At 35.1% G+C, this 18,626-nt stretch overlaps 2 protein-coding genes across 2 annotated transcripts; one reads left to right on the top strand and one right to left on the bottom strand.

Moving 5' to 3' along the window:
* Positions 1-80: 80 nt before the first annotated feature.
* Positions 81-2,570, bottom strand: LOC148766036 (trans-alpha-bergamotene synthase-like). The gene is made up of 7 exons (XM_088811551.1): positions 2,357-2,570; positions 1,931-2,198; positions 1,488-1,851; positions 1,185-1,403; positions 959-1,097; positions 617-865; positions 81-524 (listed from the first exon to the last, which is right to left on the bottom strand). The coding sequence occupies exons 1-7, from the start codon at positions 2,438-2,440 to the stop codon at positions 213-215; spliced, it is 1,635 nt and encodes a 544-aa protein (XP_088667677.1). The 5' UTR covers positions 2,441-2,570; the 3' UTR covers positions 81-212.
* A 2,386-nt stretch (positions 2,571-4,956) lies between these two features.
* Positions 4,957-6,130, top strand: LOC148766035 (transcription factor DYT1-like). The gene is made up of 4 exons (XM_088811856.1): positions 4,957-5,303; positions 5,399-5,569; positions 5,658-5,834; positions 5,918-6,130. The coding sequence occupies exons 1-4, from the start codon at positions 4,983-4,985 to the stop codon at positions 5,987-5,989; spliced, it is 741 nt and encodes a 246-aa protein (XP_088667982.1). The 5' UTR covers positions 4,957-4,982; the 3' UTR covers positions 5,990-6,130.
* The last annotated feature ends 12,496 nt before the right edge of the window (positions 6,131-18,626 follow it).

Here is an 18,626-nt window from a genome sequence, read left to right as displayed (position 1 = left end):
TGAGTTGTAGTACGTAGTTTGAAGTCAGTAAAACATGTACTAATTTGTCTTCATTTGTCGCTTGGAAAAACAAATTGTAGTATTATTGCTTGAAAAAACTTAGAATAGAACTTCTGCAGTTCTTTATTAGCTCGACGAAAAATGAAAATGCTAGAAATACAAATTACTTTATTCGATCGTCTCCGATAAATAAGAGTGGGTGCGCATTGTCTTCAAGAGCGTGTTGATGGAATAGGGATTGGTTCAACCAAGAGTGAAACCATATATGTCTTGGTGTCACTATCTGGTGCACCAAAACCATCACCAAATTGGTAAAAGCTGAAACCAATCCGAGCAAGATTCATAGCAATTGCCTGAAAATTCTCTATGGGCTTATCCATAAATAGTATTTCGTTATTCATCTTCTTCAACAGATCATCAATCAGATCTTTCTTGATGTGCTCGCGCGCGTCCTCTTCAGAACAGCCTGTTTCGTGCATGTAACACTGGATATATTTCGGAACATCTCCTCGTTTTATTTCAGCCTGTAAATCAATTTTCATTAGACAAACCAAAAAAATATAAATATATTAGTGATTAATTAGTTTTGATTAGTGGTTTAATTTTGGAAACGTACAGAAGAAGTGCCCAAGTCGTCTGCGAGGCGAAGAACGGTGGCCGGCCAACGAATAATTCCAGGGTATTGCTCTAAAAAGTGCAGGTCCTTGGTGTTAATGGGATTTGTTATGCAAAAGTAACCATGGAAAAGAAGCAGAGGGCCTGTAATCGAAACCCAGGCTAAGTTGATGTACTCGTTCGTGCTCGGGCGATACCCACTGTGGAACCATTGTGCTTCTTTATAGTAAGCTCTACACAGTTCCGCCCACTGTACATAATCAGTACATGCATGTAAGAAGATGATCAGAAGAAGAAACGAAAAAACGAAGAAAAAAAAACCGAATTATTTGCATATAAATACCAATTTTCTCAGTTTTGAGATGATGATGAGACCTTGGTCCCTGAGAACTTTGTAAGCGAATTCATTAGCGCAGTTAAACAGAGCTAGGAAGCTGATTCGCATGTATTCGGGTAAGCGGTCCAATGCGTTAATATCCCACCTGATTATGTAATAATTATATTAATTAATTAAAACTTACTAGGATCTTGGTAATATATAAATACATTGTATTAACCAATTAATTTACCTCTCGACCGTATCGGTGAAAAGCTCGAGTTCATCCATCGTACCGTACACATCGTATATGTCGTCTATAATTGTAATCATTACAGCAATCTTGGTCATAAACTCCCTGGGATACCCAAATCGAACCTCAGGTGTATATCCGACAGCCCATAAGTAACACTCTGGCAATCGGTCCCTGGCAAACCCCAACTTGTCTGCAAGACCGGTTTCTTTATGCCACCTGTAAGGTAATAATATAATTATAACTGTCACATAATTTCTTCATTTCTGCTAATTTAATTAAAAAACGACGATAAATAAGCACCTCGATAGCTGTTTAAGTTCGTCCTGATAAATGGCTTGAACCATGTTGAAGTCCAGTGCGGCCAATTGGAGAAGAATAGGGTCACCATTGTAGATGTTCATAAACCATCTTGCTTCGAGTTTATGCACTCTCCAGTGCAGTGGAAGCTCCAATGCATGCCTAACTTTCTCAGCTAGAATGGCGTCTTCGATTTTCTTCACCTTTTCAGTTAGATGACGAGTCGAGAATTTTTTGGCAGAATCCAATATTCTCTCACCTTCGACGGATAAAAACGAAGCTTCATACAGAGACAAAACTCCCTTCACATCACCAGCAAAACACTCCTTAAAATTTCCTTCCTTGTCTAAGAAACTACCGAAAACCTCTGTATAAAACAAAATGATTTAAAAAAAAAAAATTAATATTGGTGTTCTTAAATAAAAAAAAAGATATATAAAATGCACCTTGAGGGACAAGAAATCCATTTTGTCTGAGAAGTCTAAATTTGAGAGATGTAACATGCAAGTGTTGCACGTGTTTGCCGTCATCAAATTCATCACGGTAAATGTCGCCCAAGATCTTTTTGATTGAATCCTCGAAGTGGTCGGATATATGGAACCTCTGCAAATTATCGATAAGTTCAAGTTGCTCTAGCGTATGATTTTCTGTTTCGTTGATGATTATCTGCACCTGCCTTTTCAGCTTCTCAGCTTGCTCTACGTATTTCTCGTCCTGCATTTCCAACAAACAACCGTCAGATATTAAATTTGCGTCTTACGGATGCTCTCATCCAATCGTGAAACGTGTTTGATGAAATTTTCCCATAATTAACGAAACTAGTAATATATATTTATATCATCAAGCAAGAGATAAGTTTTTTTTTTCCTTACCGTGTATGGAGTGGCGAGGGACTGAACGTAATCGTGATCCCAAATGCTCCTTCCGTAGTTTCCGGATCTTCTTGCCTCCTCCATACCGTTTCGGCGCTTACGTCGATTATGAGCTGTTTTTTTTTTCTTTCTGTTGTAAGAAGAAATGAAATATGAGTGCTGATAGAAAAGGTGTACCTTGGATGTTGATATTAGCAAGGTATTTATAGTTGAAGGTTGAATCCATAGTGAAGTGAATAAAGGGATGTCAGATTTACGGAATTGCCATCGGTCTCTATTGGTTTTGATGATGGGATTAATTAAATTGGTTCAATGTTGTTGCACTATTAGGAATTATGTAATATAAATAGTTTATAGACAAGAGGGTTATTATTTTTGTCCACTAGGTTTCACATGTGAGATATTTACTCCACTTGATTTCAAAAGTATGATTTAATTATGTAACTTGCAAAAGAAAATCAGATTTTTGGCCATTTGACATATTATATATAGGTAAAAAGCATAAAACTTCGTGTGAAAGAAAACATGCGCCAAACTCCCCTCTTGTATTTTATTTTATTTTGCATGAAATCCTCTTTTTCATTAAATGTTAACGCTTAACTACAAAGGAGATTATATGCAATTTTTTTCATAATATGGGGTTTAAGGCATATCTTCTACAATACAAGGAAGTTTTATGCAAAATTAATTTATTCGTTTAATTTCATATTACTTTCTTAAATTAAGTCGAGCACATTTATTCGGTTACAATAGGGAAAATAGAAATTAATAGGTGTGGTGATTTTTTTTTAAAATCAATTTTTATATGATATAATTTATTAGAATTATTATATATTTTTATAATTTATTGTGGATTAATTATATGTGAAAAAAAACATGAATATTTGAGAATTCGTTCCACTTTCTATCTCGAATATTTTTTTTAGTTTTTCATATTTTAAATTAATAGATGTATGCTACTTTATTTAAAAAAATAATTTGAATTTTAAATGAATTTAATTAATTTTGCATAGGCCCCTCTGTGTTGCGAAACCATGCACAAAATCCTCCTATGTTATAAAAAACTTGCATAAAATCCCTTCTATAGTTCACGGAGTTAACTTTTAATGGAAAATGGGATTTTGTACAAAATAAAATGAAACACAACGGGATTTAACGCAAGAAAAAAACCACAGAGAAATTTAGCGCATATTTTTCTTAACACGTATGGCTTTTATACTTTTTACTATAATCATATATAGTAGGTAGTCGTATGATGTAGATCTTCTGGTAAATCTAACATAGAAAGAAAGAATTATGCAACATATATAATTGAAACACATTGATTATATAATACTAGAAAGAAAAAAAATCATTCATATTTTGAAATGAAATTATAATCAATCACAAAATTTATAAAAAAATATTTTCAAATTAGATAACTATTATAATTTAACAAAAAATATGAAATTTTCAACAAATTATTTTCAGAAATCTCAATTATGTAAATTCGACGCAATATTCCAACAAATATTGGTAAAATTATATATATGATGATTTCAGAGTATTTTTAGAAGTGTGTATCTGGATGCTAGAGCTAACGAAATACACTGAATATATTTGCACACTTGATCTACGTATATATATGATGTGGAAACACTTGATAAATTATTTTTATGTTACGGCCGATGAAGATTACATCGGATTATTTTTCGTTGTTGATCTATTCTACACACACCAATATGAATACAAATGTGTGTTTGTGTATATGAAAAATAATGATTTACCCGGTATATTTCATCCACTGTAACATGCTATAAAATTTGATAATACACCAACAAATCACAATAGTCGGTGGTGAAATGTTTGCCTTCTTTTTCTCTTATTTTGTACAAGTCATGGGGAAGCGATTGTAGTAATTTAGTGATCATATTCTAATTCTTTTAATATAAAACATAATATTTATTAATTTTCTTAACAAGTACTTAACAACTTGAGACGAGATATTGGACCGGAGAGAGCACTAAACTAAGCAAGAGGGAAGAACAATTAATGTACAACTTATGGGGTAATTAAGAATTAAGATGGCTCTGAAGTTTCTCTGTCAGCTTCTTATTATGCATGTGCTTAACAATTATTAATCATATTATTAAACTAATGCTTTAGCTTATTATATTCTTATGATTTTTTTACTGATTTTAATTCTCTTGACTTTTTAACCTTGATGGCTTTCTTTCTGATGGCTTCAATCCTTATGACGTTCACTTATTTTAATTTTTATGAGTTTTATTCTTATGACTAATTGATTTTAATTATTAATCATATTATTCAATTTTAGGTTTTATCCCACTCCTAAAAAATATAAAAATATATCACATATAAACTTTTTAGATATTTAATTATTTCTTGGCTTAACAACCTCTCTCTCTCTCTCTCTCTCTCTCTCTCTCTCTCTCTCTCTCTCTCTCTCTCTCTCTCTCTCTCTCTCATGCTAGAAACGAGGCTCTCAACGCCCAAAGAAACTGATAATTGTGTACGTTGAATAGATGCCTAACAAACTACAACAAGAAAGATTCCCCTTCTCTTCTCTCTCTTCCTAAAACACAAATTAAAGTGCTCTTCTTGTGAATAACACTCATCATATCATATGTATATATATATCAAACTGCTATATTACATCTATTCTGCAATCCCAAGAAAACTAATTGAGACCGGATTTCACTTAACGAATCCCTCGATATATACATTTTGTTGTGTATGGATGGATACTGCATTCGAAGATTTATGCATAACTGATGAAGACAGAAAAAATTGGAGTAGAATGGATAAGAGGAAGAAAACCGACCAAGAAGACAATGGCGTCGACCGAGAGTTCATATCCAAAAACCTCGAGGCTGAAAGAAGGAGGCGAAAGAAACTCAACGATAGACAGCTCGAGCTCCGCTCCTTAGTCCCGATTATCACAAATGCAGGAAGTCAAAACCCTTTTTTTTTTGGTTTCTTTTTTTAATTATTCTATATTACTTTTATTAATTTTGAAAGTTTAATGATGGATGTATGTAGATGAACAAAGCAACCATAATAACCGATGCAATCGCTTACATTGAAGAGCTGAGAAATTCCGTCGAAGAGCTTACTGACCAAATACTCCAAATGGAGGCCACCGACGAAAACAGAAACACCAAAAATGAAGACATTAATATTAATGACGACGACCACCCGATGAAAATCGCGGTATATATGATAATTAATAAAATACAGTTTAATGATCTTTTCTTAATTATAGTTAATTGTTCTTAATTATCATCACTTGGATCATCAGCAGGAAGTTGAGGTAAACCACATTTGCGGGACGAAGATATGGATAAAGATTATCGTCCAGAAGAAGAGAGGAAGGCTTACTAAACTAATGGAAGCAATTAGTGTGCTTGGATTTCATCTCATTGATATCTGCATTACTACCTCACAACAAGCCATTCTTTTTACTTCATCTGCAGAGGTAAAAATAAATTAAACTATTCGATAAAAAAATATGCATAAATGATGTTTTTATTTCTTGGCTTAACAAATAATTACTTGCAGGGAGTTCATGGTGGAGTGCAGGATGCTGATCAGATAAAAAAGTTCTTGTTGGATATTATAAGGAGCATTTAGAGAAATTAATTATATTCAGTTATTTTATATATACACCAATTGATCTCTGTACCTAATTCAGCACGGTAACCATACTATTACTGTCAACTATAAATTATATTTCAGGAACCAAAATGACAAATTTAATTTTCTATTGAGTAATATTAATTATTATATTTTCATTTTTCCTTCAAAAAAAATATTAATTATCAAAATTGAAAAATAAAACCTAGGGAACCAAATACAAATATAACAGCAATCATTTACAATTAAAAAATATATATATATATATATATATATATATATATATATATATATATATATATATATATATATATATATATATATTAAAAGTCAGCAAGTCTATGATTAATAGTGACTTGCAATTTCTATAGAATGAGGAAGTTGGAAGACTTCTTTTGTAGGTTGAAAAAGAGTTAAACGAAATTTCAATCTCTCTCTCTCTCCTCTTTTCTCTCTCATGGAAGAAAACAGAGTCACACACTGATCAGAGTGTGTTGAATGGATTGACTAACAAACTCCAACAAACTCCAACAATAATAGATTCCCTCGTGTGAAAAAAATACTCACTAATTCCCCCTTATGTTAACAAAGTCAAGGCATCCGAACCCCTAGAGGCAAATCGTGTCTCTTACTCACGGAACGTGCGATTTTTTATTCTATTTTCAGGGTGAAATGACATAAATATCCATTTATAAGAGGAAAAAAACCAGATTGATTTAATTATAAATAATCTAAATTTATAGGACTAAATTGTAATTTTTAAAATTGTTAAAACAAACAAAAAGAATACAGTAAAAAAAGGGTAAATAGCACTTAGCCCCCTTGTGGTTTAGACATTTTGCACATGACCCCCTTATGGTATGAATTTAGGCACATAACCCCCTTGTGATTTTTACATTTTGCACATGACCCCCTTATGGTATGAAATTAGGCACATAACCCCCTTGTGGTTTTGAAATTTTGCACATGACCCCCTTATGGTATGAAATTAGCACATAACCCCCTAGAATAGAAAACTGGAAAAGACTAAATTACCCCTATCAAGTCAAAAGTTCTTGTTTTAATTTAAAAATAATTATTTTATAAAATGAAAAGCTTAATGTAATTTTTTTTAAATGAGAAATATAATATATTATTGTGTTTTTTCTATTTTACCACACATGTATTTTTTTTTAAAAAATAATTTTTCATTTCAACTTTAGAGAAATATTTTTTTTAGATTTTTCTAAAAGAATACAAAAAATAAAGACAATGTTAAAGATTTTCAAATTGATTTTTAAAATTAAATAAATTGTCAGTCATACAATAACTAGTATTTTATACCTTTGTGCTGTAAAATTAAAAAAAAAAAGACACAATAATATATTATATTCTCATTTTACAAAAAAAATACATTAAACTTTTCATTTTATAAAATAATTATTTTTAAATTAAAACAATAATTTTTGACATGACAGGGATAATTTAGTCTTTTTCAGTTTTCTATTCTAGGGGGTTATGTGCTAATTTCGTACCATAAGGGGGTTATGTGAAAAATTTCAAAACCACAAGGGGGTTATGTGCTTAATTCCATACCATAAGGGGGTCATGTGCAAAATATCAAAACCACAAGGGGGTTATGTGCCTAAATTCATACCATAAGGGAGTCATATGCAAAATGTCCAAACCACAAGGGACCCGAAAAAAAAATCTAAAGGAATACATCGTCTTCTTCGTTCTTCCCCAAATTTTTTCCTCCACCGCCTCCTCTTTCCTTCCACCAACCGCCTCCTCCACTCTTCTCGTCGGTGACCGATGTTATTCCCTCTTCGCCTTCATGACTATCTCATCATCCTTCGCCAATTTCTCTTTGTCGCCGCAAAGTTCTTGAAGAACCCCAGCCCTCTGGTATTCGTCGATAATGGAGGATCTTCAGCCCTTGCGTCCTTCAACCACGGTTTTCTGGCGAGAACCACGAATGCGGGGAAGTTTTTTCGACGAGATCTAAGGGTGTGGACTGGTCCAAGGTAAGTTCGACAGGGCAGGCTTTTCCGACCAAATCTTCCGACGAGTTCTAAAGGTGGGGGTTTCGTGCGAAGTAGATTCGAGAGGGACAAATTGAACGGAAACACTTTGATTCCGCCGAGATCTCTCCGCCACCGGAACACAGATTCGTCGTCGCTGCTAATATATATATATAGAGTAAATTGCAAATACCACCCCTGTGTAATACGTAATTGTCAAATACCCCCTGTCAAATACCCCCGTCAAATAAAAATTCACTCATACCCTCCTGTGTAATCAAAGTCAAAGCATTGAGACCCCTGGAATCGAATCGTGTCTCACACGCGCGAGTTGTGCGATTTTTCCTTCACTTTTGCTATGGGAAATGACAGAGTTGCCCCCCACATCTTTTTCTTTTCTTCTTTGTTCGTCATCTTCCTCACGAATCGACCCCCTGCATCAAAAACTCCCAATCCATGGCTGTCGAAACTCCAGCTGTGGATTTGCAGTCACATATGTATATGTGTGTGTTGATAATGGTTACAGGAGCACTATAAGGATTTGCAGTCAAAATCATTCTTTTTGTTGTGTGTTTATAGCTACCATTTTCACTGTTGTTGTAGTGATGGATATGGAGAAGATGGTTGTGGTGTTGTAGCAGGGCAGCACCTGGTTGAGACGGGGCAGAGAAGAAGACCTCTTTTTGTTTTTTTCTCTTTTTTTTTTTTTTTCTTTTAATGATTATTGTTAATTTAATATAAAATATAACAAACAATTACAAAGCATATAAAAATACTAAAAAAAAGCATATAAGAACTTGTAACGTTACAATATATATTTATTTCTTGTTTAATTTTTAATTTTTATTTTTAAGAATTAAAAAAAATGCATAATATTTATAAAATTAAAGTGATTCTAAAATTAGTGTATTATACTTTACTAATTGCTAAAAAACCCCTTAGGGTATCTTTGTCTATTCACCATTAGTCAAAGTCTAAAATCAAAAAGGGTGCAGTGTGCTTCGAAAATGTTAACATAAGGGGGAGTTAGTGCTTTTTTTTTCACAAGGGGATATTTGACAATTAGAGATTATACATGGGTGGTATTTGCAATAAGCTCATACTTTATAGGGTAAAATTTATTTTGCACCCCTGTACTATGAGAAAGGTATCGTTTACCCCCCCTGATGTATGAAAAACATCAAATACCCCCCTACCGTTAACTTTTTTCTTGAATCTGTTAGTCAAACCCTTTGACTGGCCGTTATAAAGACTCGTTGGCTTTTTTTTGACGAAATTACCCCCAATAATCTCTATATAGGTTTTGTTTGATTGGCCAATTTTTTGGATACATTTGTTTTTGCTGGAAAGAATAAGAAACATGTTCAGTTGTTTTTGAAGAATCTAAAATTAAGTTGTTTGGTTACAATCAATATGAAACATAGTTAGTTGGTTTACAAATATGTGGATCTAAGACAAATGAAGAATTCAAGAACAGAAGAAAAAATGGGTAGTGAAAAAAAAACATGTTGAAAAGAGTGAAAAAATGGCTGAATAAGTGGGAAAATTTAGTAAAAAAATGGCTAAAACTAGACAATCTATATATAGTGATTATTGGGGGTAATTTCGTCAAAAAAAAAAAGCCAACGGGTCTTTATAACGGCCAGTCAAAGGGTTTGACTAACGGATTCAAGAAAAAAGTTAACGGCAGGGGGGTGTTTGATGTTTTTCATACACCAGGGGGTAAACGATACCTTTCTCATAGTACAGGGGTGCAAAATGAATTTTATCCTACTTTATATGCATCCGGTATTAATTTGTACATTGCTGATTGTGAAAGAATTTATGGTCCCGAATTCGTATTATACAGAGATGTTATCTTAAGTGTTATGACACTTGAACAAACATGCAGCGGAAATATAAAGATAAAAGAACAATACTCAGAATTAAAAATGTTCACAAGTAAAGACTTGTGAACTTGCCCTTTACAGGACGGAAAAAATATATTAAAATCAATATTCCAAGAATACAAACAGAAGAGTGCGAAAACTTCTTCCTTATGAATGAATCTTTTTCAATATCATTCTTACAATCAAATCTAGATATTAAAAGAAAAATATTAAAAATTCTAGATTTCAAAGAATGTACTCATAAGGAGTACGTAAAACAGATCCTAGAAAACACTCTAAAATTCTCGAGATTAAACTTTAGCTCTCTTTTTGTTTTCTCGAAATCTGTATATTCTTGAGTCTTGAGTTTGGTATTTATAGACTTGCCAAGCTTCCACTCATCAGCCCATGATCTGCAAGAAAACCAACCACAAGAGCACTCAAGATAATGGGTTAGTGGGTTAGTTAGGAAGTTAAGATAAATTCCATAATTAAATCCACTAAGCACTACTTAACCCTACTTAGCCCACTAACTAAGATTTAGTTTAGAGTTTAAGAAAAGTTAAAAACACATTGTGAAATTAATTCACGTGTTTCAGATTGTATGCATGAAAATGTAACAAGACTAATAGTAAGCTATGGGGATTAGTATCTGTCCGTTAGCTACAATTTACAGTACATAGTAGTAACGACACTTGAAAGTTAATTTCTTTAGTTTCATGCTTGGGGATTTATTGGGAAACGGTTATATGTTGATTTGTCGGCATACGGTTTAATACCCGTCATTAAAATTTTGCACAGACCATAATTTGTACATATAGAAATTAGTGTTTAATCAATAAGCGAGTTGTAGTAGTTTGAAGTAAGTAACACATGTACTAATTTGTGTTTATTTGTTGCTTGGAAAAACTAATTATAGTATTATTGCTTTAAAAAACTTAGTACAAAACTTCTGCAGTTTTTTATTAACTCGACGACAAATGAAAATGCAAGAAATACAAATTACTTTATTCGACCAGTACAGAACTTATGCAGTTCTTTATTAGCTCGATGAAAAATGAAAATACTAGAAATACAAATTACTTTATTCGATCGTCTCCGACAAGTTTGGGTGCTGAGTGGGTGGGCATTGTTTTCAAGAGCTTGTTGATGGAATAGGGATTGGTTCAACCAAGAGTGAGACCAAATTTGTCTTGGTGTCGCTATCTGGTGCACCAAAACCATCACCAAACTGGTAAAAGCTGAAACCAATCCGAGCAAGATTCATAGCAGTTGTCTGAAAATTCTTTATCGGCTTATCCATAAATATTATTTCTTTGTTCATCTTCTTCAACAGATCATCAATCACATCTTTCTTGATGTACTCGCGTGCGTCCTCTTCAGAACAGCCTGTTTCGTGCATGTAACACTCTATATATTTCGGAACATCCCCTCGTTTTATTTCAGCCTGTAAATCAATTTTCATTAGACAACCAAAATATAAATCTGTTAGTGATTAATTAGTTTTGATTTAGTGGTTTAATTTTAGAAACGTACAGATGAAGTGCCCAAGTCCCCTAAGAGGCGAAGAACAATGGAAGGCCAACGAATAATTCCAGGGTATTGCTCTAAAAAGTGCAGCTCCTTAGTGTTAATCGTGTACTTGTATTTTTACTGATTCTTTTTCAATTTATTTCTAACTTTCTGTCCGCAATTATATTACTGTGGCAGTTAAAAGTTAATTTCTTCAGTTTCATGCTTGGGGATTTATTGGGAAAATTATCTCAGTTATAAGTTGATTTGTCGGCATACAATTGAATGCCCGTCATTAAAATTTTGCACGGATGATAGTGTGTTACATATAGAATAGAAATTAGTGTTGGATAAATGAGTTGTAGTAGTTTGAAGTCAGTAAAACATGTACTAATTTGTCTTCATTTGTTGCTTGGAAAAACTAATTGTAGTATTATTGCTTGAAAAAACTTAGGACAGAACTTCTGCAGTTCTTTATTAGCTCGACGAAAAATGAAAATGCTAGAAATACAAATTACTTTATTCGATCGTCTCCGAGAAATAAGAGTGGGTGCGCATTGTCTTCAAGAGCGTGGTGATGGAATAGGGATTGGTTCAACCAAGAGTGAAACCATATATGTCTTGGTGTCACTATCTGGTGCACCAAAACCATCACCAAATTGGTAAAAGCTGAAACCAATCCGAGCAAGATTCATAGCAATTGCCTGAAAATTCTCTATGGGCTTATCCATAAATAGTATTTCGTTGTTCATCTTCTTCAAGAGACCATCAATCAGATCTTTCTTGATGTGCTCGCGCGCGTCCTCTTCAGAACAGCCTGTTTCGTGCATGTAACACTGGATATATTTCGGAACATCCCCTCGTTTTATTTCAGCCTGTAAATCAATTTCCATTAGACAAACCAACAAAATATAAATATGTTAGTGATTAATTAGTTTTGATTAGTGGTTTAATTTTGGAAACGTACAGAAGAAGTGCCCAAGTCGTCTGCGAGGCGAAGAACGGTGGCCGGCCAACGAATAATGCCAGGGTATTGCTCTAAGAAGTGCAGGTCCTTGGTGTTAATGGGATTTGTTATGCAAAAGTAACCATGGAAAAAATTGTTCATGAAAACAATCTAAAGTAAAATATCCAGAGTCTCCAAGGTCTCCTCAGTATCAGCTGCTGCTCCTCCTCCATCACTAGATCCACTGCTTTCTTCTTGAGCTTCACCCTCTTTCTTTGCTTCCTCTTCATTGACTCCTTGCTCTCTGCCTCTAGCATCCAAAGGGTGAGATGTTCCTGCTTCAGTTTCATGATCTTTTTCTCCCCCTTTTTGATCAGAAAGAGCCTTCTGAATCATCTCCACCATGGACTGATGATAGGTAATCTGAGCTAGAGAATGAGTAAGCTGCTGCAATAGAAGATCTCTAGGAACAGACACAAGAAGGTTAGAAGTGTTGTCAACATGAGGTGCAACACCCTCAGTACCAATGTTATTTTGACCTGATTCAGTTGAGAGAAAATTATCTCCATTCCAGGGAAGATCTTGAACATGAGGAGCTCTCAGAAAATTTTGGGAAACAGTGATCATGCCTTGTGGAGTGTGAAGATATTCTGAGTCATCTTGGCCCAAGTTTTGAGAGAGTAAGATGGAATAGATGAGAGAAGGATAAGGAAGATGAGTGGAGGGTGAAATTTTCTGGGCAAGATGACCAATAGAATCAAAGAACAGTTTGCCAAAATCCACTGGTAATCCCATCCCCAATTTGTACATGAGTACAGCATGAGGTTTAGTTACCACAGAGACATTTTTGGATGGAATCCAATTCATCACTGTGAGTCTAAATAGGACAGAGTAAAAAGCAGTGAGTTGAGACACTTGGAATTTTCTTGGGTGTGCAGGCCAATTTCTTAAACGATTTCCAGAAATAACTTTGCAAATCTCAGTAAAATCACCATAATTATCCTCATCAATCACAGTAGGAGTTTGTAAGTGAGAGTTGATAATTTTGGGAGAAAAATAAAAGATAGAATTGCGCACAAAAACTTTGCCAAAGTTTGGAGAGTTTTTCTTTAAAAAGGAGGTTTGCAAATTGGCATAAAATTCCTTCACAGCCATGGGATCATAAGAGCAGGCAATCTCAACTAAGTTAAGTATTTTTCTTTGGTGAAGAAAAGCAGTTATCCTATGCCTATCAAATTCTTCCTTAGAAATTTTCTTTTCCTCAATGAATTGACAATTCATGACTTGAGGACTCAACAGTGAATCAGATTCAAAGTAAAAATTTGGACTGAAGGCATTGGTTACCTCAAAAAGGGTTGACAAATTCTTCCCATCCAAGTCTGGTTCTTCTTCTTCTGAGGAGTCATCATCTTCTGAATCTTCAAGCTCATCAGGGACATATGCTGGTTCAGGTGATGCAGCAGGTAGAGCAACACCTTCTTCCTGCTGAGAAGAGTCTTCAGAGGATTCACTGTCAGAGTCAGAGGAGGGTAAATTTTTGCGAAAAGCAGCTAGAGGAACCTCCCAGCTGTCATCACTTTTCTCTGGTTGTTCTTCAGTCTGAGGAGGAATTGCATCTGCTTGAGCTGCTGCTTCTGCCAGGGTTTCCAGAGGATCTCCCTGAGGTGCTGATGGAGTTTCTTCTGTAGTGGTGAAATCCTGAGCATCAACAGTGGGAATGTCAACATGCTCTGCAGAAGACATCCCAGAAAAATCAGGCATTTCTTCATCCTGATAGGGAGCAGCACCCTCAGAAGCATTCTGAGGAACATCTGTTGAAGCAGTGGGTGCAGCAGCATCTTCTGGAACAGGTGCAGCAACACCTTCAGAAACAGGTGCAGCAACATCTTCAGGAACAGAATTTTGAGAGGCTGCTGTTGCCATGCTGGGCTGTGACGTCTCCCCCTGAGTAGATGCTGGGGAAGGTGAGTTGTTGGATGAAGACTCGGAGGAGCTGGAGGATAAGGCTTGAGCCTGTGGTGCAGCGAAGGTAGGATCCCCTGTTTCATCATCAGTTTCTTCATCTACCAAATGAAGACCTCTTCGTGGATTTGACCGAACTGGAGTGCGGCTACCTCTGCCTCCTCTTCTTCCACCTCTGTTTCCTCTCCGGGGAGAGTTTTCTCCTCTCCGGCGTTGTGGCACTGCAGTATTCAGATCTGGGAAAGGGTTTGTGCGCTTGGACCGGCGCGTTGGAAACCTACCGGCGGTGGAAGAGGGACCCACAAAATCGAAGTTGTCTGGGTCAATCGGGTTCAGCTCGTCGCCGGGCTCAATGTAGCTGATAGGAATAGCATCAAGGTTGACCGGATGAACGATGATGGCTAGATTTGGGTCTGCCACTTCAGGTGCTGCAGCATCGTTGTGGGCATCATCATCGGCGGCTGGAAGAGAATTCCTAGGTGGGGATGCCATGATACAGTAGATAAAGGAAAAATAGCTTCTTTGTGCTTTTGATTTTTGAGTGTGAGATTTTTGAGAAAAGAAGCACTAAATTTATAAGCCCTAATTTTTGCGGAAGAAAGAAAGAAAAAAAATTGAAGTGGAGAAGGTGAAGAAGTGGTGTCCGTTTTTCTTGGGGAGAGTGTGATTAAGGAGAATAAAATTTCCTTGGCAATTTAAAGCAGAATCGTGACACATGGCACAATAAGGAGTGAACTTAGTGGAAAAATAAGGGATTAACCCATGTACCCATGACCCATATAAATAGGGATAATTCAAATAAAAATAAAATTAATACCGTAGTACTCATGAAATATTCACAAAAATAGAAAAACACATTTATTAATGATTAATAGTGAGAAAAATTTGCTGACAGGCATAGATACAATTATATATATATAATATATATATATATATATATATATATATATATATATATATATATATATATATATATATATATATATATATATATATATATATATATATATTTTTTTTTTTTTTAATAATATATATATATATATAAACTCTTATTTTCAAGTCAAACAATTCACATGGAACATGATCAAGTGTTCAGTTTGAAGGTTCCTCAGTTACTAAGATATGACTATCAAAATAGAGGAGTTTGACTTATGTGAGTGTAATTATTGGCTAAATGTTTACATGAAGCATGATCACGTTTCAAGGTGAAAGACTTCCAGTTACTGATTTAGAAAATAATACATCACAGTGAAGTCATTATTTAATGAAGCTAATGCTTCAGTAAATTGTGTTGCAGCTTAAGATATTTGATGAGGTGCTGCAACACGTTCCATGACATGTTTATTGAGTACACATCCCGAGAGATTTTCTGAGTTTTGAAAACCTCTCATAATCTAATGCCTTTGTAAAGATGTCAGCCAGCTGATCTTCTGTAGGAATGTACTTTAAGCACACAATATTTTTCTCAACTATATCACGAATAAAATGATGTTTAATATCTATGTGTTTAGTTCGTGAGTGTTGAACAGGATTTTTTGAAATGTCAATAGCACTTGAATTATCACAATATATGGTCAGGGTATCACTGGCTAACCCATAATCCCCCAACATTTGTTTCATCCAAATTAGTTGACCACAGCACCCTCCAGCAACTACATATTCTGATTCAGCTGTTGAGAGAGATACACAGTTTTGCTTTCTACTAAACCAAGAAACTAGATTATTCCCCAGAAAGAAACATGCACCTGAGGTGTTTTTTCTGTCACTAATATCCCCAGCCCAATCAGAATCACTAAAGCCTATCAAGTTTGTATTTGTGTCTTTGAAAAACTGAATCCCTAAGTCTACTGTACCTGCAACATACCTAATAATCCTCTTCACAGCTTTAAGATGAGTGACCTTGGGATTAGCTTGATATCTGGCACACACACAAACACTAAACATAATATCAGGCTTGCTTGCTGTTAGATACAGAAGGCTTCCAATCATGCTTCTGTAGAGAGTGCTGTCGACATCTTCTGCAACATCATCCTTAGACAGTTTTTGGCTGGAACCCATTGGAGTTTTCATGTGCTTGGCTGTATCCAACTCAAACCTTTTGACCAGATTGAGAGCATACTTCTTTTGATTCACAAACATTCCTTCACCTGTCTGTTTGATTTGGAGTCCTAAGAAGTAATTCAACTCCCCTACCATACTCATTTCAAAAGTGTGAGACATAGAATCTACAAAAGACTGCAAAAGGTTAGCACAAGTAGAGCCAAAAACAATGTCATCAACATATATCTGAACAATAATGATATGATTATTAGTTCTTCTAACAAACAAGGTTCTGTCTGCCTCCCCTCTTTTGAACTGTATTTCAAGTAAGAAGTCAGTGAGTCTTTGATACCAAGCTCTAGGAGCTTGTTTAAGACCATACAGTGCCTTCTTAAGCTTGAAAACATGATTAGGTTTGGCAGAATCTTCAAAACCCTTTGGTTGTTCTACATATGCTTCTTCATTTAAAACTCCATTCAGAAATGCACTTTTGATATCCATCTGATACAGTTTGATTTTAAGAAAGCAGGCTATAGCAAGAAGTAATCTAATAGATTCAATTCTAGCTACTGGAGCAAAAGTCTCATCAAAGTCTATACCCTCAATTTGAGTGTATCCTTGTGCTACTAACCTAGCCTTGTTTCTAACCACTGTACCTTTTTCATCAGTTTTGTTTTTGAAGATCCACTTAGTTCCTATCACATTTACATGGCTTGGTCTGGGAACTAAGTACCAAACATCATTTCTGATGAATTGATTCAACTCTTCATGCATTGCATTGACCCAGAATTCATCCTTCAGAGCTTCTGCAATATTCCTTGGTTCCACTGAAGACACAAAACAAGTGGTTCCAGTTAGTGCACATTCAGAAGATAAATTTGCAAATCTTACCATATCTCTGTAGTTTACTCTCTCTTTTCTTCTGGTCCTTATTCCATCAAAGATATCTCCCACTACTTGAGTTGATGGGTGATTTTTCTGAATTCTGCTTGATGGTTCCTTTCTGCAGACATCAAAAGTTGGCTGCAATTCAGTCTCTGTAGGATGTGTTGAGTCAGATGTGGTGACACTTGGCTCAACACCTTCTTCTCTTAAGACTGGACTGTTTGTGTCTGGGCTCTCTATGGTAGAAGTGTCTTCTTCTGTTGTTTCTCTTTCAGCAATTAAGTCATCAACTTCATCTTCAGCTGTTTACTGCGGAGATCAGCAAAGTCATCAAATACCACATTTACAGATTCAATAATGGTTCGAGTTCTTAGATTATATACTCTATAAGCATGACTGTTATTAGAGTATCCCATAAATAAACTCAAATCACTTTTTGAATCAAACTTAGCTAGATGATCTCTATCATTTAGAACATAGCAGACACATCCAAACACATGCATGTATTCTAGATTAGGTTTCTTACCATAAAGAATTTCATATGAAGTCATCATAGATCCTAATCTTAGGTACACACGGTTTGAGATGTGACAGGCTGTGTTGACAGCCTCAGCCCAAAACCTCTTAGACATATTTTTTGCACTCATCATCACCCTAGCCATTTCCTGGATGGTTCTGTTTTTTCTTTCAGCAATGCCATTTTGCTGAGGAGTTTTTGGAGCAGAAAATTCATGCTTTATACCCTTTTTATTACAAAATGCAACAAATAAAGCATTCTCAAATTCTTTTCCATGATCAGATCTTATCCTACGAACAGAAACTTGAAATTGAGTTCTAACAAACCTGTACAAATTTTTTAATACATCAAAAGTGTCTGATTTTTCTCTTAAAAAGTACACCCAAGTATACCTTGAAAAATCATCAACACACACAAAGACATATTTTTTACCACCTAGGCTTTCTACCTCTATTGGACCCATAAGATCCATATGTACAAGTTCAAAACAAATAGTGGTACCAACGTGTTGCAACACTTTGTGTGGTACTCTGGTTTGTTTTCCCTTCTGGCACATTCCACATATAGGAATATCCTTAATCTTGAGATCTGGTACTCCTCTTATAGCATTGTACTTGTTGAGCATCTTCAGATTCTTGAAATTTGTGTGGCCTAGTTTCTGGTGCCACAGCTCTACTTCACTTACTCTTGAGCTCTTGCATGAGATGGTGTCACCTGTTTGATAGCAATTATCCATTGATCTGGAACCTGTAAGTACACAATGATTTTGATTATCAAACACAGAACAACAGTATTTATCAAATTCTACACGTAGATCATCATCACACAATTGACTGATACTGATGAGGTTTGACCCCAATCCTTCAACATGTAAAACATTTGAGAGTTTTGGAAGCCCCTC

Source organism: Erythranthe guttata, chromosome 13, assembly GCF_056151865.1.
Source record: "Erythranthe guttata isolate IM_541 chromosome 13, IM_541, whole genome shotgun sequence".
Taxonomy (NCBI): Eukaryota; Viridiplantae; Streptophyta; class Magnoliopsida; order Lamiales; family Phrymaceae; genus Erythranthe; species Erythranthe guttata.
Note: the sequence above shows the minus strand (reverse complement) of the source record. Positions and strands in the feature narration are given on the sequence as shown.

Bases quoted from the DNA above. Each gene is read 5' to 3' on its own strand.
- LOC148766036 (XM_088811551.1), bottom strand. From the start codon at position 2,440: ATGGAGGAGGCAAGAAGATCCGGAAACTACGGAAGGAGCATTTGGGAT. The intron at 1,098-1,184 runs GTAAATTAATTG...TTACATAATCAG, and splicing joins TTCACCGATACGGTCGAGAG to GTGGGATATTAACGCATTGG. The intron at 866-958 runs GTATTTATATGC...GATTATGTACAG, and splicing joins TCTCAAAACTGAGAAAATTG to TGGGCGGAACTGTGTAGAGC.
- LOC148766035 (XM_088811856.1), top strand. From the start codon at position 4,983: ATGTATATATATATCAAACTGCTATATTACATCTATTCTGCAATCCCA. The intron at 5,570-5,657 runs GTATATATGATA...TTGGATCATCAG, and splicing joins ACCACCCGATGAAAATCGCG to CAGGAAGTTGAGGTAAACCA. The intron at 5,835-5,917 runs GTAAAAATAAAT...AATTACTTGCAG, and splicing joins TTTTTACTTCATCTGCAGAG to GGAGTTCATGGTGGAGTGCA.